The sequence below is a fragment of the Rosa rugosa genome, chromosome 5 (assembly GCF_958449725.1).
Source record: "Rosa rugosa chromosome 5, drRosRugo1.1, whole genome shotgun sequence".
NCBI classification, from domain to species: Eukaryota; Viridiplantae; Streptophyta; class Magnoliopsida; order Rosales; family Rosaceae; genus Rosa; species Rosa rugosa.
In genome coordinates this window covers 19,619,972-19,644,542 of record NC_084824.1, presented here as the reverse complement: position 1 = coordinate 19,644,542, position 24,571 = coordinate 19,619,972, and the positions used below count along the sequence as shown (strand labels likewise).

Sequence of the window (24,571 nt, the reverse complement as noted above, 5' to 3'; positions counted from 1 at the left end):
GGTCTAGCATGATCTCGGGCACGACGGGCCCTTGGAACCTTTCTAAGGGCTCATAAACCAGACTTCTTGTTCCTCATGGAGACTTAGTTGGAAGCAGAACAAATGGTTAGTTTAAGTGAAGATTTCAATTTGTCTTGTACAGTAGTAGGTAGAAGTGACACTGGGGGTGGAGGTTTAATGCTGTTGTGGAATTCTGATTGGGAGTTTAAATTTCTTTCTTCTTCTATGGGTTATATTGATGGAGTTGTTGTAAACTCAGAACATAGAGTTCATATTACTGGTTTCTATGGTAATCCTTCGACGAATTCTCGCATTCATTCTTGGGAGCTTCTTCGTCGAATCTACTCTACAGTTTTGAACAAATGGTTTGTGTTTAGAGATTTTAATGAAATTGTTGCAGTGGAGGAAAAGACGGGATTAAGGCAACGGCCTTTGGGTCAAATGCTATGGTTTAGGGCGGTGTTGGAAGAATGTGATCTCAGTACTGTGCCTTATGAGGGGTATCCATTTACATGGACTAATGGGAGAGAGGGCAATGAATTGGTGGAGGAAAGGCTTGATCGCAGAGTTGCAAATAGTGTTTTATTGGCAGTGTTCCCTCACATCTCTTGCATACATTTGGTTAGTAAAGTTTCAGATCATCGACCTTTGCTGTTTACACTACAAACTGAGCTATAAATGGTGGTGTCTAGAATGAAAAGAAAGAGGAGGTTCTATTTTGAGGAGGTTTGGCTGTCTGATCCAAGGTGTTCTCAAGTCATCAAAGACAACTGGGCTGCTTCTATTTCTATGAGAAACTCTACACAAGATTGCCTATCTTATTGTGCCGATGCTCTTACTCACTGGAGTAGAATTGATTTTGGTAATATTACTCACCAACTGCGACTTGTGAAACGCAGATTGGATGGGGCTTATTCAATGACTCATAATGATGCTCATTTGGCTTCCATTAAGGACTTAGAGTCACAGTTTGTGGAGTTGCAGGATAAAGAGGAGGTTTTATGGAGACAAAGATCAAGAGCAGATTGGTTACAACTTGGAGACAGAAATACTAAGTACTTCCATGAAAGAGCTTCCGGCAGACAGCGGAATAATACTGTGTATGGTCTTTTTGATTCTCAGGGAGTTCGGCAAACAAATTCAGACAGTATTGGGGAGTTGTTCTGTGCTTATTTTCTGACCTATTTACCAAATCAGGTGGAATTGGAATGGAGAGAGAGTCTTGAATAACATTCAACCTGTGGTTACACCTACTCAAAACCAGAATTTATTGTAGCCTTTTGATCGTGTTGAGTTGGAATCCACTTTATTTCGGATGGCTCCCTCAAAATCCCCTGGTGTAGATGGGATGTCAGTATTGTTTTATCAACGGTTTTGGAATATTGTTGGGGATGAAATTGCAGCTCTTTGTTTACGGGTTTTGAATGGTCTGGACTCTATAAGGCCTTTCAATCACACTTTATTGGCTCTTATTCCAAAAGTATTATCTCTTTCGGTGGTTTCTCAATTCCGCCCAATCAGTCTTTGTAATGTGATATACAAATTAGTGGCTAAGACTCTTGCAAACCGGCTGAAGAAGGTATTGCCATCAATCATCTCTCCAACTCAGGGAGCTTTTGTTCCTTACAGGAATATTCTGGATAATGTCATGATTGGCTTTGAAGTTACCCATGTTGTGAAAAGATTAAAGACAAGAGATTGTGGTGCAATGATAATTAAGTTGGATATGGCAAAGGCATAGGATCGTGTGGAGTGGGGTTTCTTGGAGGCAATGATGTTGAAGTTGGGTTTTCATGTGGAATGGGTCAAGAAAATTATGGATTGTGTCTCAACAGCTTCCTTCTCGGTATTGTGGCATGGGAACCCTCTAGGCCATATCACTCCAAGTAGGGGAATAAGACAAGGATGCCCACTGTCTCCCTATCTCTTCTTGCTTATTGGAGAGGGTCTTTCAAGCTTACTGAGGCAAGCAGAAATTTCAGGTTTGTTGTCTGGTATTCAAATTTCGCCTACTGCTCCTCCTTATTCTCACCTCCTTTATGCAGACGATAGTTTGCTCTTTCTGGCTGCTGGTCAAAATACACCACAAGTTCTATTGGAGTTATTTCACATTTATGAGGAGGTTTCAGGTCAACAGATTAACTACCAGAAGTCTGCTATTTCTTTTAGTCCAAATGTTGATTTGATCTATCAGGACTTCATTAGCTCTTTCCTAGAAATATCAATTGTTGATTGTCATGAACGATACTTGGGACTTCCTACTATGGCAAGCAGAGGCAAAAGATCTCTTTTCAAATCTGCAAGAGACAGGATATGTCACAAGCTGAATGGTTGGAAAGAGAAAAAGCTGTCACAGGTAGGCAAGATGATTCTTTTGAAATCGGTTGTTCAAGCAATACCCTCATACTCTATGAGTGTATTCAGATTGCCAATGTATTTATATCATGATCTATCGGGCTTGTCGGCTCGGTTTTGGTGGGGTCGCAAAAGAGGAAAGAAGGGTATGCACTGGTTGAAGTGGAGTTCTCTTTGTCGAAATAAAAAGAATGGACGTCCGGGATTCAGAGACTTTGTGGAATTGAATCAGGCTTTGCTTGCCAAGCAGTGTTGGAGATTGCTTTCTTCACTGGATTTACTGGTTTCTCAAATCTACAAGTGCAGATATTATCCTCAATCTTCTTTTTTAGAGGCAAGGGTTGGGCGATCTTGTTCATTAATTTGGAGATCACTACTATGGGGGAGACAATTGCTGCTTTCTGGTTTGAGGTGGAGGCTAGGATTGGTGATGGTAACTCTATTATGATCTACCATGATGCCTGGGTGCCAATCCCATACTCTTTCAAGATCATGTCTCCTCCAAATTTGCCCTTCAATCACCCTGTCTCTTATTTGATTTCAAATGGTTCTTGGCACTTTAGACTACTTTCAGAATCTTTTTGGGAGTCGGAGGTGGCAGCTATCTGTTCCATTCCATTGCCTACTACTCCTTGTTCAGATAAACTGATTTGGCACTATACAAAAGAGGGAGTTTATACGGTGAAGAGTGGTTACTAGCTTGCTCAGAATTTGAGGGTTAGAGGTGATGGTCAGGAGGGAAGCTCTTCTAATCATGTAGATTTAGTTTGGCAGGTTGTGTGGAAATTAAAAATCCCTGAAGGAGCAAGAGTATTTATTTGGAGAGTGCTTCATGAAATCTTGCCAACAACATTTTCACTCCATCATCGACATCTTCTTGCTTCTTCAGTTTGTTCTAGGTGCCAGGGAGAGGAGGAGACTATTCTAAATGCCCTTTGGTCTTGTCCAAAGGCTAAGGAGGTTTGGAAGACTACTCCTTTCAAGAGTGCAATGGGTAGTGGACAATTTGGGACCTTCACAGACCTGCTTCGATATGCAGCATCAGTTCTTACTTTGAATGAATTGGGTTTAGTGGTGCTAATATGTCAAGGATTTGGCAGGCTCGAAATGATGTGATTTTCAACTACAAGCTTGTCAATCCTCACTTTCTGTATGCACAAGCTCTACAATTGCAGCAACAATTTTTGGAGCAATGTCTCCAAGCTTGCTACCCTGCTAATAGAACTACTGCTCAGTTTAGATGGACTCGACCTTCTTTTCCTTTTCTGAAACTGAATGTGGATGGTGCTGTGGACGATGTACTTGGCTTAAGAGGATTAGGTGCAGTCCTCCGTAATGAAAATGGTGATTTAATGATTGCGGTTTCAAAAGGGATAAGGGGTGGTTTTTCTATCAAAGCTTCAGAACTATATGCAGCAGTCTTAGGCATTCAGACTATTATCCAAGCAGGTTTTCAATCGACACAATTAATTCTGAAAATGGATGCTTTGGGAGTGATTAATGATTTGAACACAACAGATTCTGTTTGGTCGGTTGAAGGTTCTTTGGTTGATGAAGTGCGAAATCTCTTCCACTTCTTCTCTTCAGTTATATGTACATATATCCCTAGGAGATGTAATCAGGTAGCGCATACTTTAGCTAAAAATATGCTTTTGTTTCCTGCATTTCAAGTTTGGGCTGAGGAGGAGCCACAATGGCTCTCCCGTGTACTTATTTTTGATGTACTATATAGATTGTTTATTAATGCAATTCTTATTTCTAAAAAAAAATATATATATATATATATATATAATAATTAAAAAAAAACAAAAAATCTGTTTTACCTGTGCGTGGGCGGTGGGTCTTCCCATTGATAAGTCCAATCAAGTCTCCATCATCGTGCATTATTTGCCGTGCCCAAATTCAGATCTCAGGCGGCAAAGTTTCCCTCCAAAAAAGACAAAAAGAAAGAAAGAAAGAAAGAACACACACAAAAAATTCCAATAAAGCAATGAATCAATTCCAGCCCTCCATTTATCACAAATCCAAAACCCAGTACCTCTGCTCTCTGCTCTCGCTCTTTGCGCCTTCGCCAAATCCCCTTCCAGACTTGGCAGTACTGGTATTCCTCTAAAAACCCCATTTCTTTCTCCCCAAACAAAGAAAACACTATGAATCATTCAAAGAAAAGACTAGCCTCAATCAGAAGCAGCAAAGGGCAAAGAGACCAATGGCAGCCCACAGGTCCTTGCAGATTCCGGCAACTTCCACCTACTTTAGTCATGAACATTCTCTCCAGGCTCTCCCCAAACACCCTCTTCAGCTGCAGGTGCGTTTGCAAGTCATGGCTTTTTATGATTTCCGACCCTCATTTCAATCGTCTCCGCCATTCAAGATCACCCACGGGAATCTTGATCCAGACCTATCCCCATCGCCATAATTGGAAATCAAGGAAATTAGATTTCACCCAGATAGTAGAATGTGCTGGTCCTGATTTGCAGCTAGAGAAAATGAGTTTTTGTCCCAAAATTAGCATACCCCTCATTGGTGACAGAACTGATCCGACTGTGAAATATGGTTTGATAAACTCGTGCAACGGTTTACTCTGTTTGTCTGGACCTCAAAATAATAAACTTTTGTATGTGTGCAATCCCATTTTGGGTGAGTTCATCACCACTCCACCTCTTGATACCGGTCTTAAGCTCAGCTCTTTCGTTGGACTTGGTTTTAGTGCTGCTACCAACGAGTACAAGGTACTTAACACTAGCTGTTCGCGTCGGGCGCAGATGTACACCATTGGAACAGGAGTGTGGAGAGACATTGGAAAGCCTCCTTATGGCGCTGTGCGATCACCATTCAATGCTTTTCTGCATGGAGCTCTTCATTGGGCTACGCAGTATTGGACTGGTGATGAATTTATGCATTCATTCAACTTCGAAACAGAAAAGTTTGAAACAATACCCCCACCTAGCCACTTTGCCCCAAAAGATAAACTTAAAGAGTGGTTGACCTTGGGAGTGTTAGAAGGTTGTCTCCTGTTATGTGTGTTTGATGATGATTCTGGCAAATTTGACATGTGGATCATGAGAGATTATGGTGTCCAAGACTCTTGGACGAAGATTTTTGTTATTGAAAACTTGTACCCAAGAAGATATCAACCTGAAGAGTATGGACCAATTATGTTTTTGAGTAATGGTGAAATTCTAATGTCCTATGGTGTTGGTGCTGTGGTTTGTTATAACCCAGAAACAAAGAGTTTCAGGAAAACTAGTATTGCTCCGACTGAGTCAGAATTTGTTGCAGTTGCCTACAGTCCATCATTTGTTTCACTCTGCGATATTGCAAAAGGAGAGGAGGTGGAAAGGTACAAAAGCATACATTACAAACATGCATAAGTTTTAATACAATTCTCTGTTATACATAATAATTGTGTTGATTCCTAAGTTTTCTACAGTATAAACCAAGTAGTAGTAGTCAACTTTGTAGAAAGTGATTTTCATTGAGTTGATGTTTACAATTGTACACATATATAGCAGTAATAAACTGCTGTTACAATGCAGGCATTAAACTATATTTACAGCTAGAATAAAAACTGATAAGCAATTATAGCTCAGTATCAAAACAGCCTATAAACAAATCAATGGAGAAGAATTAGATGACTTGATTTCAGGAGAAGATTTAGTCTCTCTAACAAACTTATTGGTGTGTTTTCTTCCAACATATTATAGGAATACTGATAACAGTTCTTGCAGAACTTTGAGGGACTCAACAAAACATAAATACTCTGTCAATGATTAATAAGTTATCAACAAGGTTTTCAGGCTCCTTCACACGAGCTTACAAAAGACTGGACAAGATAAATAAGTATGATTTATTAGTACAAATATGTAGATAGTTCTTAAAAGTTGCTTGTCACTTGTTGGTGTAGATGATTAGCCAAACCTAAAACTTCTGTCAAATATTGGGTTTTATTCAGTTTTCATTTTTTACATTGAAGATGAGTTCTTCCCATGAAGATAAGATAGTAACAGATTTTCTTTGGTTAAATATGAGAACAGCTTACTCTTTATTAGTACAGTATCTTTCTGTGCAAGTGAGTTTTGCTGAACTACAGGACATTACATAAATAACCTGACTTTGGTAATACTATGGTAATACTCAAACACTTCTTGAAGAATTTTGACTCAGTGACACCTCAGGCTGCAATTGTGATAGATTTTGAGTTTGTACAACTCATTTTACCATGCTTACTAGTTACTACTATATCATATGATATGCAGGATAAGAAACAATGAGAATTTCAACAAGCTGTTTAGTGAAGGGAGTAGTAGTGCTGCTGGTTCTGGAACGTCAGCCCACCAGTGCACAAATCTAAACCCAGGCTCTTGCCCACCTGGTGTTGAAGAGGCTCTCCCTAAACCTATTATTACAACTTCCTCTGCAACTGTAAGCTGTCTAATTTATTTTCTTGTGCCAGTGTTTGGTTGGGAGTGTTTTCCTGAAAGTATCTTATTAATTATTGTTGTTACCATCTCCTTTTGCTGAATGATATTTTTTCGCATCATTTCCCTAGAGCAATGAGCAAGTGGATTTTGCTCTGAGGATTGGGAGTAAGTGCGCTATATGTGGTGGGCAATTGGGTTATGTTTTCAGAGGTAAAGGGTTCGCAATGTGTCAAAAATGTTTTGATGCTAGTTCCTCTTGAGAAATCTTCAATTCCTTTTTGTAAGGCAGCAAAAGGCTTCTTTTTGGTACTTACATCCCTCACTGTAACTCTATATCTACAGAGCTGGTGATGATGAACTTTTGTTATGTTTAGATTTATTATTTTGCAAGTACTTGTTGACTATGCATTTCCCTATTTTACATTTAGCTAAAATATTCCAATGGCTTCATTTACATGAACATTAAGTGTACTATAAAGTTTATGATCCTGAACTGTACTTTAAAGTATTATGCAAAAGTTTACAAGTCTTTGCGACCTTTTTGTTGTGCTTCTTGGATTATTTCCTTAATACTAAATGTGGCTAATTTTTATTTCGGCCTACTATAATTTCAATATGGCATTGTTTTGAAGGTCTTATAGCAATGTTATTGGGTTTACTGTTTGAATCAATGTTATTGCTCTGAAATTCATCCTTCTAATAGGAAATTGTCATTATTGGTAATGGATCTTATGGCCTGCTGGGGGTTTGATTGGAATTGTAGTTAAAAGTGGTGATGCCATGAATCCCCTGCTGGTTAAAACTTATAAGCCGTCATTGCTGATATGTGCTGCCTCTACTCTGTTCTGGTTTGCATCATTTGCTGATAAGTGTCTAGTCGTTTCCTCCACAGACATGGATCATCTATTGGCTACAACTGCTTGGTTTTAGTTGTTTTTAAAGTTCTAAGTTCTAACTAAAGTTGGCACTTGTTTATTCAATAAATTTAGTTCACTGCTGAAAAATAAACTTCGTGTGTGTGTGTGTGTGTAGAATGGGTAATATTGAATTTTTGTTGAATTAGCAATGTGTTTTCTGGTTTAAACATTGGAAAATCTTGGCCAAATATTGTAAATGTCAGCCTATACTGACAACAATTTTGTTTGGTAACCATTTCGGTTCTTCTTTGTTAGGTAACCATTCCATTGTTTTTGGTTTTCAACTTTTCATTATCTGCTTGACGGATATTGGGAAATACATGAAAGAAACGAGGGGTAAAAATCAAAAAAGAAGTGAGGAAGAAATGGGAAGTACTTGCAAAATCGTGAAATTGGTATCATCCACGGGACAACATTGTATTGCGTTTGAAATTGTTCTCAGTCTTTGATACCAATTACAATCTTCAACTATGTTATGTATGGATCTGGATTTGTTGCAAGAAAAGCAATTGCTTAGATTATGCTTTTAACAATGATTGCTTGCTGATATTGAAGATCTTTAGATGATCTTATTATCAAGATAAAATAAAATAGCATGTTGTAAACCAATAAAGCAAAGTGAATAGGTTTTCCCAATTCCCATAGCTTTCACTATTTTTTAGTAAAAATAAAATTTTGAACCTAAAAACCGAACAAAAGCTTGTATGAAAAGGACCGAATATTCTATTAAAAAAAAAAAAAAAAGACAGAATAGAATCGAAAAGACTCAAAGAGTAATGCTAGGTGAAGTTCAGTTTACCAGCAAAGAAGAGCCCGCAGGAAATTTTCTTTCGATCTATACTATCAATTTTTCCAATCGACAAAAAAAAAAAAAAATTTGGCGCCAAGGTTTCCCTCCAAAACACCATTTCAAAAGAAGAAAAGAAAAAAGAATTGGAATAAGCAACAAATGATGACAGTTTCTTACTATACATTCTTCAAAGATCTAAAACCCACTAAACCCAAATCGATGCTCTCTGCTCTAGCCAGAGTTCCACTTCTTGTATTCCCACTAAATCACTAGCTACTTTCCCGAAAGAAGGTTTCTTTCTCTGGAAACACTATGAATCCAAGGAAAAGACAAGCAGTGATCAGAAGCATCAGAGCAAAAGGAGAACAATGGCAGCCCACAGGTCCTTGCCGAATCCGGCAACTTCCAACGGCTTTAGTCATGGAAATTCTCTCCAGGCTCACTCCCAACACTCTCATCAACTGCAGGTGCGTTTGCAAATCATGGCTTTTTGTGATTTCCCACCCTCATTTCAATCGTCTCCTCCATTCAAGATCCCCAATTGGCATCTTGATCCAGACATTTCCTCATCCCATCAGATGGAAAGGGAGGATACTAGAGTTCACCCAGATAGTAGAATGTGCTGCTCCTGATTTGCAGCTAGAGAAGATGAGTTTTCGTCCCAAAGTTAGCATACCGCTTATCGGTGACAAAAAGGGTTTCATAGCGAAATATGGTTTGTTAAACTCCTGCAATGGTTTACTTTGCTTGTCTGGACCGAAAAGAAATGATACCTTGTATGTGTGTAATCCAATTTTGGGTGAGTTCATCACCACACCACCTCTTAAAAATGGTATAGACTACCTCGCTTTTAATGGACTTGGTTTTAGTGCTGCTACCAATGAGTACAAAGTGTTAAAGACTTGCCAGGCGAATCAGGCTCAGATATACACCATTGGTACTGGAGTTTGGAGAGACATTGGACAGGCTCCTTTTGGCATTGTGCGGTTTCCGTTTAATGCTGTTCTACATGGAGCTCTTCATTGGGCTACCCAGTATTGGGAGGGTTATGAGTTTATGCATTCCTTCAACTTTGAAACAGAAAAGTTTCAAACAATACCCCCACCTAGCCACTTTGCACCGAAAAGGAAACTTAAAGAGAGGGTAACCTTGGGAGTGCTGGGAGGTTGTCTCCTCTTATGTGCCTTTGAAGATGACAGTAGCAAATTTGATATGTGGGTTATGAAGGATTATGGTGTCCAAGAGTCTTGGACAAAGTTTCTTGTTATTGAAAACTTGAGCCCCACAAGAAGTTTGACACGTGCAGACTATGAACCAATTATGTACTTGAGTAATGGTGAAATCTTAATGTCTTATGGTGCTTCTGCTGTGGTTTGTTATAATCCAGAAACAAAGAGTTTCAAGGAAACTAGTATTGGTCCGATTGGGTTAGGATTTGTCGCTACGGCTTATAGTCCATCCTTTGTTTCACTCTACTATATTTCAAAAGGAGAGGAGGTGGAAAGGTACTCTATCATAGATTACAAATATACATTAATAAGTTTAGCAACAGTTTTCTGTGGAACTTATACACTGTTGAATAAGTAGCTTGCTAAATTGTATATGTTTACATTAGAAAGTAAGCGGTAGCAGTTCTCTTGTTAGTATAGTATATCTGTTTCTGCTCCTTGCTGGACTTTAAAGGATTACAGAGCCTTTATGTTTTATTTATTGTTGAATTAATTAACAAATTGGTGCTGTTGAAAACAATCCTTGAACAAAAAATAAAATACACTGTCAATTGTTAACACGTTTTCAACAAAACAAGTGTTAGCAGGCTCCTTCACATGATCTTAGAAAAGGACTGAACAAGTATGATCCTTATGGTTTACTAGTACAAATAAAATATTTAGTTATTCAGAAAAGTTGCCTGTCACTTGCTAATGCAATGATCAAGGGTGGGGATGTAAGGGATTAGCCTACGCTTAAACCAGAACTTTTGTTAATGTTGGGTTTGTTCAGTTTTCATTGTTTACATTATAGATGAGTTTTCTTTTTGCCATGAAGATTAAGTAGTAACATATTTTCTTTGGTTATATATGATATCAGCTTACTTTTTACCAGCTAACAAATGAACCTGAGTTTTGTACTTTTAAATTTTCTTTTTATCAGCTTGCTTACTACTACATGATATGCAGTGTAAGAGACAATGAGAACTTCAACAAGCTGTTTCGTAAAGGAAGTAGTAGTTCTGCTTGTTCTGGGAGGCCACCCCATAAGTCCACAAAACTCAACCCAGGGTATTGCCAGCCTGTTGTTCAAGAGGGTCTCCCTAGGCCTAGAATCATTACTTCCTCTGTTGCTGTAAGTTGTGTTGGTTCCTTTATCTACCTATTTTCTTGTGCTCATGTTTGTTTGAGAGTGTATTCTTGAATCTATCTGATTATTGTTGTTTCTGGGATGCCACCCCATAAGTCCTCAAAACTCAACCCAGGCTATTGTCCCCCAGCTGTTCAAGAGGGCCTCCCTAACTCTAGAGCCAAAACTTGCTCTGTAAGTGTAAGTTCTCTAAGTTTATTTGTCTGTGTAGTTTCTTGAGCCCATGTTTGGTTGTTTGTGTTTCTTAATCTTTTTGATATTGTTTTACCTTCTCCAGTTGCTGAACAATACTATACTGTTTTGTTTTCTTGATTGTCCATGAACAGCTGGGTTTCACTTTGAGGATTGGGAGTGAATGTGCTATATGTGGTGGGCAATTGGGCTATGTATTCAGAGGTAAAGGATTCGCAATGTGTCAACAATGTTTTGACTCAAGTTCCTCCTAAGAACTTTTCATTTCCTTGTTGTAAGGCCGTAGCCACTCTCTGCTTGTTTCTCAACTCTCTTTCTATAGAGCAAAAATGCAGGGGTGATGACCTTTTGTTATTCCTAGTTACTTGAATTCGCAAGTACTTTCTGAATATGAAACTTTCCATTTAAAAGTCTGTATTAGATCTAGTATTCCAAAATGGCTTTATTTACATGAACACGAGTGTACCTAAAGTCCATGTAAAAGTATATTTGAGCAGGTGACTTTGGGGTTATTTTGTGAATCTAAATGCTGTTAATCTTACTGATGTGTACATTTTTCCACTGAAACTAGTTTGTTCTGGTTTCTTGTTTCATGGCCTAGTCTGACCCTGATGCTTGAATAGTCTTAAGGGTTTCCAACCTACTGAATATACTAGCAACAAGGGATTGTTTATGGTCATGCTCATGAATCCTCTAAGTAGTTCTTACTATCCCATATTGATAAGAGTGATAGTTTGTATGCTTGGTAATGAAGCATTGCCAGCTTATTGGTTACCTCAGCTATTTCCAGAAGCTACAAATAAGGGACATGTGTCAGCAATTTAGTGAAGGAGTTAGAGATTTCAGCTAGTCATGGTTAGTATAAATACTGATGTACTGTAGTTGGTTCTTTAAGCAAGAAGATTAGACTTGTGCAATTACAGAAACCATCAAATACCAGTAAATTTTTTCCTCTCTGTTCTTCGTGTTCTTCATCTTTACAATCCCCATTCTTAAACATTTAGCAGTAGTTATTAGTAAGTGCTGCTTCTACTCCCTACTGGTTTGATAAATTAACATCTGTCTCATCACTTTTCCCTACCACTGCTTATTTTTTAGTTTTCTGTAACGCATTGGATTTTACAGTGTGATCGATTAACCAATGTGTATTCTGGTTCATATATTATCCTTTACAACTCCAGATCAATCACTGTAAATTTCGACCTATACCAATAACAATATCGTTTTTTTTTTCCCCTCTTTGGTAACCATTTCGTTTTTGTTTTGTAGTTTGCATTATCTGCATAGCTCTAACCATGCTTAAATTAGTTGTACAAGCTAAAAATCTATCAAACTGCAGTCCAAACTCCAGAGAATTACTATACTCATGACAAGTGATCAACCTTGTCATGAGTATAGTACGAGACCTTGAAATATACGTAGGGAAAAGTGGTCAACCTTGTCAATCTAATTTCTTCCCAAAAACTTCTGGGGTCAAGTGGTCAACCTTCCCGGTCTACTGACCGTTGAAATGTGGCTTCCGGTTAACTGCCACGTGGCGAAAGTTCAACACTATTCCCCAAGTTTGTCGTATCTTGATAAGACATCCTCCCACTGCGTTTGTTAGTTTAATTTCTACTTCTTCAAAATTTGAAGCCCCCCTTAGCTTCAGAGAAAGGAGGACCAATGCAGAAGATGTTTGCTCGGAGTCTGAGTTCGCTCTACCGCTCAGGCAGGTCTATCGCCGTCAGCAAGCAGCTGCTCACTCACCCGCCACGTCAGCACTACTTCTCTTACTCCACCGGCGTTGCTGCTCGAACAACCCTCCTCAACTTCTCATCTCCGATGGCCAAGCACCTCTCTTCCGGTACTCCCTCTCACCCATTCCACCTCATTGTCTATAAACTACATGTAAAGTTCAAACCTTTATTGAAGTAGAAGCAAAATTCCATAAATTTTGGACTTAGATATTTGAATTTGTGATAGAGTTTTGGTACTAGAGTTGGGTTCTTGATGAAATTATTGCAGATGATTATGGGTCCCCTCTTTCAAGGGGTTTGGGAAGTAGGAGACTTTTACATGGTGAGAGTTGCAGCAAAGATTATGACGTATATGTACAGCATATGTTTGAAAAGATTCGGGTAGATTTCAATGACAGTCTTGAGAAATTTGCCTTTGAAATGTTTGATTCTATGAGAGATGAGGGGCTGGCCGACGAAGCCAATAAGGTTTTCAAGCCTTTCCTTCAGATAGAGAGCCGAGTGCCAGCCGTGGCGGTTATCACTTACATGATTGATGGCTTGCTCAATACCGGCCAGACCAACATGGCACTCAACGTTTACAGGTACATGTTAGCCACTGGAGTCACTCCCAGCAGCTACACGTACAATTTACTCGTCGTGGGACTTAGGGTTGCAGCTCAATGGGACGCTAATATGCTTGGTGTTGCCAAGAAGTGTTTTGTGGAAATGTTGGATAAGGGCAGGAAGCCCAATTTTGATGTTTACTGGAGGGTGTTTGAAGGCATTGCCTGTGTGGAGACGGTGGAGGAGGTCAGGGGGTTCCTTGAGTTGATAAAGGGTTTGTGCCTGAATGTGTTAATTTTGAGAAAGAAAACATGGAGGATATGATCAAGGCAATGAAGTTGCATCATTATCTTGAGATGACGGCTGATAAGGACATGCTAAGAGTCTTATGTGACTGGCGCATCCAAGACACCCAGAAACAGGCAGACAATATGTACAAGGCTTTACTTGATGATGGAAATGGACACGAGGCATGGGTGCTCTTTCAGAAGCAGTACCATGAGTCGAGCGTGCTGCGTGCGCCACATGGTTGTCCTGTATACCTGTGTTATTGAAATCTTCATCAATGCTGGCAAGGCCAAGGGTGCTCTGGAGGTGTACCAGCGCATGTTGGATGATGGGTATTCCCCGTGCTCCTACACTTACTCTATTTTGATCAAGGCACTAGCTGCTGACCCCAGCTTCTTCGGAGATGCAAAGAAGTACTTTCTTGAGATGATGGAGAAAGGGATACGGCCCAATGCTGCTCAGAGCTTACTACATAGCGGAAGTCATACAATGACAAAGCCAACAAAACTTGCTTCCTACCTGTTCTTCTGCCAACAAGCTACTTCAGCTTCAGCCACGATTACCCTGACCTGCAGGATTAATCCCTACACCGTTTGAATGGTGCACCGGGTTGTCACACAACAAACCCGGTAAGCTTATGAAAGCTCGTATGAGTAATTCATGAAACATCAATCAACAACTCACACAATCACTTAAGGAAACGATGCAACCATGATTCATTCTAACATTCCATATCCTTTCCACCGAAGGGACTGTTTGACGCGGAAACCAGTTGGCCTGCAAACTGTCTCTTTTGCTGCTGTGATTGCGCGGGCGTGCCAGCACCGTGGGGTGCAGTCGTTGGGGTAGTCCCTTGACCTGACTTCTGAATCAAACGATGTGGACGAGGAGAGCACCAACCTCGTCACAAGGTTCTTTTCTATGCCTTCCGGAAAAGGACTTCTTGCCTTACGGATAAGGGCTTTGGTTGTGGTCTCTTGCGTTCACCGAATCGATACTTAGTGTTGTAGACTAAGCAGAGCAATCACTGGGAAGTTGGGAGAAGCACAGGTTTTGTTAAAGCGTGACTTTAGCTTCGCTGGGTTGCGAGGGCGTTACCCTTGCTTCGCTGGTAGTAACGGTGGCAGTTGCGCTAGCAGTCGATTCCTGAGGAGACTGGGACTGGAAGTACGGTCGTCGGGTTGATCTGGTGATGCTGACAGTCGGCTCCTGGGGAGACTGGGACTGGCGCACGGTCACCGGGTTTCAACGAGGTTGAAGGTTTGCTCCGGGGAGGCTTTGTAATCGCTAGGATTGATTGATTTGAGAGACCTCTTTTATTCGTCCTTGAAACCTGATATATATACCTAGGGTTTCGACTGTTCCTTGTCATAGAAGGAATATTGATTGGAGTTTCCTATTCAATCCCCGCTACCCGACTCCAATAAGGTTTCGTTTTCCTCATGGATCACGGAATGGGTGAAGCTGTAACCCAAACCCGAGTAGGCTTATTTTTGGGCAGCAGGTATCGGCCCGCTGTGCTAAATCCACTAAAGGATCTTGCCAAAATTACTTTTGGGCTCAAACATTGCCCTCCAGGCCCCGATATCAGGCCCAAGAAAATGTAACTGATTGAAGGGGACTAAAACGACATGTCTGATGACCGAAACGATGTAATTAATGAAGGTCGCGTCTATTCGCTTGGCAAAACGTCCTTTTATCGCATCGTTTCCCTCACAAAATCTTTTATTTAAATACCGCAGCCATTCTTAGACCTGTCACATCAGAAACCCTTCCAGTCTCCTAAACCCAGAAAAAACTCTCGCTCCATACCCACTTTGCAGAAACCCAGAAATGGCTCCCCCAAAGAAGGTGATCATCGATCAGGAAGAAGAACTTACTGATAACATCGCTCGTACCTGGGGAACCAACATCGGTGCCCGCTGTCGCGTCCATACCTCCGTCCAGAGACCTCTGCTTCTCAGGCTTCCAAATCATCACGCTGGACTGGGTCCGACACCGCGAGATTCCATTCCCGATGACGCTCTCGTCCTCTATAGCCTGCCCATTCGCCAACCCATTCAAGTCCTCCGGAGGACCCCTGCATCTTTCAACAGTTGGGGTGCGCAGAATCATCGAGCAAAAATAGGGCATTGGCCGTCCAAAATTAGCCCAGATGAGCTTTCCTGGTACCGTGAAGTAAGAGCACGAGATTTGGCTCGCTGGAACGTGGCAGGTATTACCCATACTATCGATTTATGCTTTCGCCTTCCTCACGGTGGGAATCGCTCACCACTCGCTGCCTTCCTTTGCTTTTGGCATACTGCTACCAATACTTTTGATTTTTGATTTGGCCAAATGAGTATAACATTGTTGGATATCCTCACCATTACCGGATTGCCCATCGATGGCGAGCCCTACCTGCATGGCCAATTCGACTCTGACACCTTCACATCAACCATGGACCAAACTGGTCGCAGTGCTCATAGCGGCTCCTATCAGCGGTGGCTGGCTTATTATCGCAAAGAGCGCAATGCGACTGGTGGTATTGCTTTTCTGGAGTATTGGCTCTGCAAGTTCATATTTTGTACTTCTGCCTGTAAGCATACTGGTGCCTGGACTCTTCTGGCAACGGCCCTCTACAACGGCCGCCGCGTAGGGTTAGGACAACCGGTGTTGGGTGCCCTCTACCGCACTCTATACCAGGCCACAATGCATCCTTTTGAGACTAGCATTTCTGGCCCCTTTTGGATTCTTGACTTCTGGATTCAAACTTACTTTCCATTCTTCCGCCGCGACGACATTCCACTGTTACCACCAGCTGATGCCCTTCTTGGTCAATGGTTTTGTCGCGAGGCGAGGTACATATCTCCACCATATTCTGAGTGTTTCTCATACTTGTATCTCCTGCACGAAATGCCCTACTGCGATCTAATACTTAATAGGAGATTCCCCGCTCCTCTTGAAAATGGGTTCCTTCCTGGGGCACCTGATTATAGCGATCGCGCGCGCTTGGCCTTTCGCCGTGCGATCTCTTGTTCAGACATTAGCCTCGCTGTTGACGAACTCAGTTATGAGCTTTATGCTCCCAACCATTTTGCTCGCCATTTTGGTCTTATCCAATTGGTGCCATTTCCCCTCTATGATGCCTGGAATTACAACACTTCCTGGCGCAGAATTGGCCCCTTAAATGGACCTCCGCCAGCACAAAGCATGCTTGTACTGGTCGATCTCCCTGACTGGGCGGATAATATCGTCCCCGTGGATGGGACCGCTGAAGATTATGATCAATGGTGGAAGGAAGTCTTTGTTAACTGCTGGAGGCAAAGAGATGACGAACTCTTCGCGGCCATCTTCGAAGAATTGAGATATCCTTACGACGCTGATACTGAAGAACTTGCTCGCTTTCATGATGATGACGCAAGATCTCTGCTACCCGAACCGGCTCCGCGACCCCCGCGAGCCCCACGCTTGGTTCAGGCTGGAATTGTAATTCGCGAGCATCTTCCAGAGGTAATTGCCTTAGCGTGTTCGTCGTTTCCTTGATCATTTTTTACCTCCAAACTCTCCCCCTTAACTCGAAGTCTATAGCAGGGACGCGCACCGCCTTCAAGCAATCGCGCCGTGGGTGTTCCTCCGGCCACTGGCCCGGCCGCTAAACAGAAAGAAAAGCTGAGCAAGCCTGAAGTAGAGGACTCTTCCTCTGATGATGATGACCCTCAAACTGTAAGGATTCTCTTCTTAGCACGTATATTTTGGCAGCCTTCTCAAATTCTAATTATGCTTTGTTTGAATCCCGATAGATTGCTGCTGCTTTAGCACGCAAACGTAGTCGCGCTGAATTCTGGACCGATCCATGGACAGCAGATGAACCAGTCGCTGATCGACTGGTAATATTCCTCTTAAAGTGAGCATTGACACTTTGTTTTGCTATGTATGATAACGTTTCTCTGCTTCAGGTTCGTCATAGGTTTTCGAGGCAAGTTGGGGAAGGCTCTTCTGCTGCCGGCGAGGGTGTGTTTGGCACGCAAGCCCAAGAAACCAATGGTGACTCTCCCTCTGCGATCAATGCTGCAAGCAACCTGCAGTTGGTTGTAGTCCCGGCACAAGTCATAGATGACAGCTCGCCTGAGTTTGAAGAAGGGCTGCCGCTCCTCCATACTCCCCGCGAGCAACCAATTCTCCTTCTGGAATCAGCAGTGCCCGACTCGGGTCCAACCTCTGGTGAGACTGCCCCAACACCAACAGTAGATTCCCGCGAGCTACCAGTTGAAGAGGTACCTCTCTTAACAAAAAGTTTTATCTTTACCCTTGATTTGGTCATTCTGAAGATGTTCCTTTCTAGGGTCCAAATGTAGAAGCGGTAGTCGGAGAAATAGCGGATGAGGTTCCTGCTGAACCTGTTCCCAATGTGGTTGGTCAGGAACCTGCTCCTCATGCCCCCGAAGTCATTGAAGTCGAAGAAATAGGAGAACTTCCTGAACCAGTGCCAGAAGCAGTACCTGTCGCGGAGCCTCTTGAGGCCCCTGTCGCTGAGCAACCTACTCTGTCCACTTTAGAACGGTTAGCTCGTGTGCTCGAAGTGACCCCACCTGGGGTCGTAGACGATGCCAGAGAAGGCCTTCATCGCCTCTTGGGTCCTGATATTCTAATTCCTGGCGCGCCCGCGAGAGTTTTGGAGTATCTGAGAATGCTTCTCCGCGAGGGCGCTGTCTCTGAAGACCAATTTCAAGAGGTTGACCAGCTGCTGCAGCATCTCCCGCAAGGGCTCAATGAGAGGGCGGTCGCGAACGCTCAGGCCAGGCAGACCGAAACACACTACCAGACCCTTACTCGTCAAACGGACACTGCGCCTGATTTCTTGGGTGACCAAGCTGACCTCATCAGGGATCTGACGCTCGAGAGGAACCATCTGAGGTCCCAGATTCAGGCCCTTCAGGCCCGGTTGACTGATGTCACTGCTAGGCTTGCCCATGCGGAGCCTCAATTAGAACAACCCCTTGCTGCCTTCGAGATGCTGTCCCAAGAACTGGCCCAAGCTCGTGTAGCAGCCCAACAAGCCGCACAAGCTGCTGCGGATGCTAGCTTTCGCCTGGGCGAGCTTTTTCTTCGCTTGACCCATGCAGGCCGAAGACTTTTGGGCCTCTAGTATTCCAGTATCAGGCCCATATTTGTATGAACAATATTATTATTAATAATTTAAATATTTAGCCCACATTGCTTGGCCCAAATATATGCTCAATTTATTTTTCAGGCAATTTAGCATTTAACTTGCCTTTATTGCTATTGAAACTGTTTGAAAAGATAATCTCGAAACAAAGCGGTTACCTCCTTGAAAATTGCCCCGCTTCCCACGCGTTTTCAATTATCTTCATTTCCGAGATCTTTGCATTCAATTCCAACGATACTCTTATTGATGGCGTTGAAAATACTCCAACTGCCCATCGCGCAGTTGAGGCCACTGAAGTTGGTCCTATAAATACCTGTACTTTGGAGAATAAACACTCAAGCAAATATGGCTTCCCCAGTAATAGTTTCACAAACCCTACTTCTCTTCCTTTTGTTTCTGAAATCCTCTCCTCACGATCTCAGCCTCAACCCCAAATCCTTAGGTTTTATGGCTTAATCTCAATGCCTGGGTAGGTCTTATGGCCTAATCTCAAGTCCATCCGCATGTCTTTGGTCTCTGGAAATCCGGATGGGATTCCCCGGTTTCCATTAGGCTGAAGAACACGCGGCGCTCCTAACGCGGCAGAACCTGATTCTGAGGGATCCCTCTCCTCAGATTTCTCGCGTGGAGCAGGCAGAAGAAGGGCAGAAGGCCACTCGAGGCCGGCTGTTCTTCTTCCGCAGCCTACCTCCGGGGACAGACTGTCAGACTTCTGTTATTTTCTTGGAGGTAGATGTGGTTGTGAGTCGCACTCTCTCGGAAGACCCTCTCCATCCCGGACGGTAAGCCACTAGAAGGATTGCGATGGATTATTTCCTTTCTTCTGCCTCCGGTACAAATGAGAGCAGCTGCGACTCAGATCAATAAGGCTTGTGGGTGAAGAGAGGGAGAGTATTCATAATCATAGTTAAGCCCCCCTTGTCGCCACAAGATCCAGAAATTCTAAGCAGATCCAAAACTCTTATGATTTTTAAGCCACTTTTGGCCTTGTAAATCGCAAATGTAATTGTTTCGATTTGTATTGCTTCTGGCTGCAAAGCCACTTTATGAATGAAAGTTTCGGAGTATTCTTCAAAAAACTGTTATAAAATAAGGCCTCATGCATAGGCCATTACATATATTCTTAACACATATTGTCAAGGAATTTGAAATTGAAATTGTAATTGCTACAAAATAAGGCCACAACGAAGGCCTGAATGTATAGAATGTTGCCCCCTTAGTGTTCGTAGGTGAAGCAAATGCATGAGACTAAGGCCACAGGAAAGGCCTGAGTGTAAATGGATGATGGGAGCTGACGAAGACTATGGTTGCCCCCCCGTCTGGGAAGAAGGTGGATCTGGGGGATCCTCGAACTCCCAAACACTAGGGTAATATTTCTTCAGGAACCGCCCGTTGATGGGATTGCGATGGATGTCGCCGTCCAAATCTCTGAGGTGAAAGGCCCCGCGCTCCAGGATGCGGTGAACAACAAAGGGTCCTTCCCATCGCGGAGTCCATTTACCGCGACCGGTCAATTTCTCGCCAAAGGGCAGAACATCCTTCCAAACAAGGTCACCCTCTTTGTAACTACGGCCACGCGTCCTCTTATCGTAGGCGCGGGCGATACGCTGTTTTTCCATGACTAAATTATCCAAAGCCGCTAAGCGCTGCTCGCTCAGGTCTTCGTGCTCTTGCCACATCGCTTGGACATAATCTTCGCCGATCAAGTGATGCTGATCTTGGACGCGTAAGGATTGAACGTTGATTTCTAAGGGTAAAACTGCGTCATGACCAAACATGAGTGCATAGGGTGTGGTAGCAGTAGGATTCCTCTTGGAGGTGCGATAAGCCCATAGTGTCTCATACAACGTGTTGTGCCACTGGCGAGGGTTTTCAACAAGCATCTTCTTGAGAAGGGTGATAATAATCTTGTTACTGGCCTCCGCTTGACCGTTGGACTGAGCATAATATGGAGTGCTGTGGATGAACTGGATGCCCAAGTCGTTGACAAGTTTCTCTACCTCACCGACCATGAACGCTGCCCCCCTGTCTGAAACGAGCACTTCGGGGATACCAAACCTGCAGATGATGTGCTGAAAAATGAATTGGCGAATGGTGGCACCGGAAGCCTCTTTCAAAGGCTCAGTTTCGACCCATTTAGTGAAGAAATCAGTGGCCACAATGATGAACTTGTGTTGGAGGGAAGAATGAGGGTGAATCATTCCAATCAAGTCCAATGCCCAACCTCGTGCAGGCCAAGGCTTAATAATAGGTTGCATGGGAATGTTGGGGATGTGCTGCACTGGACCGTGTGCCTGGCAATCTTGGCATCCCTTCGCGAATGTGATACAATCCTTTAAAATGCCAGGCCAATAATACCCATGTCTTCTGATAAGCCAACGCATCTTAGGGCCCGCTTGGTGGGCTCCGCATACTCCTGCATGGGCTTCGCGCATTAAGCGCTTTGCTTCGCGGCCATAGACACACCGGAAGTCTATACCATCTTCCCCGCGTCGTCGCAGCTCGTCACCCTTGAGGAAGTAGGTTAAGGCAAGAAAACGTATCTTCCTGTCTGCTGTAGGATCTGGTTGCTGGAGGTAATCGATCAACGGAATTCGCCAATCGACGTCAATAGGCTCTAGGATTGCGACGACCGGATCGTCCGGCGGGTCAAGCCGCGCGAGCCACGAAGGTAACGTGCGGCGCTCGACCTTCAGAATGCGCTCGCGAACCCCATATTTCAATGTAATGCCTGTAGCCAGTTGAGCAAGCTCATTGGCCGTGAAGTTGCGCTCGCGAGGTATGTATTCCAAATCCGCATCATCAAACTGATCCAGAAGCTCAATGGCACGATTCAGATATGGAACGAGCAAACAGCTTGCACACCTGTACTTCTCTTGAAGCTGATTTATCAAGAGCAAAGAGTCACCGCGTACCTGAACGTCCCTTACTCCCATTTCCAGTAAGACTTCCAGGACAATAATAAGGGCCTCGTATTCCGCTTGGTTATTTGTGCACTTAAACTCCAATTGAAACGAATAAGAGAAACGATCACCCTCTGGGTTTTCCAGAACAATCCCCGCTCCTGCTAATGTTTCAGTTCTGGAGCCGTCAAAAAATAGTACCCAGAGTTGTAAGGAGACGGTGGCTTGATACCGCATGGCGTACTCTGGGATGCGAGCCAAATCTGGTCTTGTTGTGGTAGCGATCGCAATCTCTAATTCCTTCACTGGAGGAATATCCAACATAGGGTGATGCGCTAGAAAGTCTGCGATAGCCTGTCCCTTTACTGCTTTCTGTGGAACATATTGTAGCGAGAATTCAGATAGGGCCAATACCCACTTGCCAATGCGTCCCCTTAGAATAGGCCGCGACAACATGTACTTAACCAGGTCGGTTTGAGCAATGATGCATGTAGTAAAGGATAACATGTAGTGTCGCAACTTGCAGGCAGAGAAGTACAATGTGAGACACAGTTTTTCCATAGGAGTATACCTTGTCTCGCAATCCGTAAGTGTCCTACTGAGGTAAAAAATGGCATGTTCGACACCTCCCTCATCATCTTGGGCAAGTAGGCTACCAATGGAAGCCTCAGCTGCTGAAATATATAGCTTCAATGGAAATCCAGCTCGAGGGGGAACAAGCACTGGTGGACTCGCTAAATAGGCCTTGATTTTGTCGAAAGCCTCTTGATGTTGAGATTCCCAGACAAACTCTTTCTGTCCTTGCAACTTCAGCAGTGGAGAAAAGGGCTGGATCTTACTTGCAGAGTTAGAAATAAAACGTCGCAGGAAGTTGATTTTACCCAGCAAGCGTTGTAGCTCCTTCTTCGTTCGCGGAGGGGATGCGTTGATGACTGCGCTTGCTTTATCTTCAGGGACCTCAATTTCCCTTTGATGGACAATGAATCCCAGGAAATCTCCTGCTTGAACTCCGAACACGCATTTGGCAGGATTCATCTTAAGTTTATGTTGTCGCATGCGCTCGAAGACTTTCCTGAGATCTGTGATGTGGTCCCCTTTCTTCTTGGACTTCACCACTACATCATCGATGTAAACCTCTAAAATCTTTCCCAGGATATCGTGGAAGATCAGGTTCATGGCTCTCTGATAAGTGGCCCCAGCATTCTTCAGCCCAAAAGGCATAACCACATACTCGAAAACGCCAGCGAACCCAGGGCACCTGAACGCGGTTTTATGTCTGTCCTCCTCGGCGACCGGAATTTGGTGATACCCTGCGGTGCCATCCATAAAGGACATCAATTCATGTCCTACTACAGCATCTACCAACATATCCGCCACCGGCATGGGGTAAACATCTTTAGGTGTCGCGAGATTAAGGTCTCTGTAATCCACGCAGACCCTCATCTTGCCATTCTTCTTGCGAACAAGCACTATATTGGATAGCCACTGATTGTATTTGGCCACCCTGATAATGCCTGATTTATGCATTTTCTCGACTTCCTCTTTGACGAGGACTTGAGTTTCTGAATTCATTCTTCGCGGCTCTTGCTTCACAGGCCTCTTGTCAGGGAGTGTTGGCAGCTGATGGCAAACCAAGTCCGGTGACAGGCCGGGCATATCTTCATATTTCTCTGCAAAGCAGTCTTTGAACTCCAGTAATAGCTCAATAAGCCTCTGCTTTTCGCTAGGCTCTAAGTAAGCGCTGATAGCCACTTCCATAGGCTCATCTGTTGTTCCAAGATTGACCTTCTCGGTAGGGTCTCTGACCTTAGGGGGTGTATCGTCCAGCGCTGCCGGAGCTAGCTGAATTTCGACCTCGTCTTCTTGTTCCTGATCAGAGAGTTCTTCATTGACGGTTTCTAAGGTCGCGATTCGATCATAGGCCTCTCTTTCCACTAAGTACGATGATAGTCGTTCATACAACGAGTGGAGGGCCTCTATCCCTTCCTCCGGAAGGTCGTAATCCATTGATCGTTTAAGGGTTTGGGCACAGCGTGGCCAGGCCTTTCCAGGCCTTCTTTTGCTAGCGTGAGCCCCCATTGTGCCAAATCAGAGGCCGTCACCCCTGTGGGGCGGCCCTTGTTATCGATGCCACTCACTTGCAATGGAGTAATAGGCTCCAAGTAATACTTGGTGACTTGATACATATGCTTTCGCAAGCGTACGAATCGTTGTCAAGTAAGGGAAGTATTAAAACCTTGATTATCGTACCACGGGGATTAGTGGCTAACCCACAATCTTTGGGTAATCGGAAATAAAGACACTTAGCAAACAAAGAAAAGAAAAAGAAAAGAAATAAAAATGTTAATCTAAGGCACCAAGCCTTAGCAATGCTCGGTTTTGGTTCTCACCAAAGCCTAATCAAAACTAAGAGCCTAGTGGTGGATATGCACAAATGAGTTGAAATTTGTAGGGGGTTTTAAATTGGGAATCAACTAAATTAAACGCAACTGAAAAGTAAACTAAACAACTAATTAACGAACTAGAAAATTAAATTTGGGTTTTCAAATGAATGGGAACATGTGAGTGTCGGGTAATTCACACTAACTATCTTGCAAATATCAATGCCAATTTCACAAATGCATGCATTTCCTATGTGTCGAGTCCCTTATCTAGTACCGGTTAAGGCTACTAAACCAATTATCCTTTCGGTGTATTGATTATGCCGGTTAAGGCCACAATCAACTCTCTAATTTGGGCATTACGCCGGTTAAGGCCGCAATATCCAAAATTAGAGGCCTAGAGTGCAAGATAACAGAGACCCAAGCAAGCTTAGCTACAATTAAGCTAGCTAATGGTTACCACACTTAAAATCCTAGATGCAACAAGACCAATAAGTTGTCAATTTATCAATCCATTCATCACAATTGC

General features: G+C 43.1%; 4 protein-coding genes across 5 annotated transcripts; all 4 read left to right on the top strand.

The window, feature by feature from the left end:
- Positions 1-678: 678 nt before the first annotated feature.
- On the top strand, positions 679-1,230 carry LOC133711316 (uncharacterized). The gene has a single exon (XM_062137455.1). The coding sequence runs from the start codon at positions 679-681 to the stop codon at positions 1,228-1,230; it is 552 nt and encodes a 183-aa protein (XP_061993439.1).
- Positions 1,231-4,373: 3,143 nt separating this feature from the next.
- Positions 4,374-7,262, top strand: LOC133712903 (F-box protein At3g07870-like). Its single transcript, XM_062139013.1, has 3 exons — positions 4,374-5,698; positions 6,615-6,780; positions 6,908-7,262. Exons 1-3 carry the CDS (start codon positions 4,506-4,508, stop codon positions 7,037-7,039), a joined length of 1,491 nt encoding a protein of 496 aa, XP_061994997.1. The 5' UTR covers positions 4,374-4,505; the 3' UTR covers positions 7,040-7,262.
- Positions 7,263-8,660: 1,398 nt separating this feature from the next.
- Positions 8,661-11,571, top strand: LOC133712846 (F-box protein At3g07870-like). 2 transcript variants are annotated; one of them, XM_062138967.1, is made up of 4 exons: positions 8,661-9,991; positions 10,664-10,829; positions 10,941-11,018; positions 11,171-11,571. In XM_062138967.1, exons 1-4 carry the CDS (start codon positions 8,799-8,801, stop codon positions 11,288-11,290), a joined length of 1,557 nt encoding a protein of 518 aa, XP_061994951.1. In that variant the 5' UTR covers positions 8,661-8,798; the 3' UTR covers positions 11,291-11,571. The 2 variants fall into 2 exon arrangements, with proteins under 2 accessions (XP_061994951.1, XP_061994950.1); XM_062138966.1 differs by having other exon boundaries at positions 10,941-11,024.
- A 1,130-nt stretch (positions 11,572-12,701) lies between these two features.
- On the top strand, positions 12,702-13,645 carry LOC133711315 (pentatricopeptide repeat-containing protein At2g26790, mitochondrial-like). The gene is made up of 2 exons (XM_062137454.1): positions 12,702-12,882; positions 13,044-13,645. The coding sequence occupies exons 1-2, from the start codon at positions 12,702-12,704 to the stop codon at positions 13,643-13,645; spliced, it is 783 nt and encodes a 260-aa protein (XP_061993438.1).
- The last annotated feature ends 10,926 nt before the right edge of the window (positions 13,646-24,571 follow it).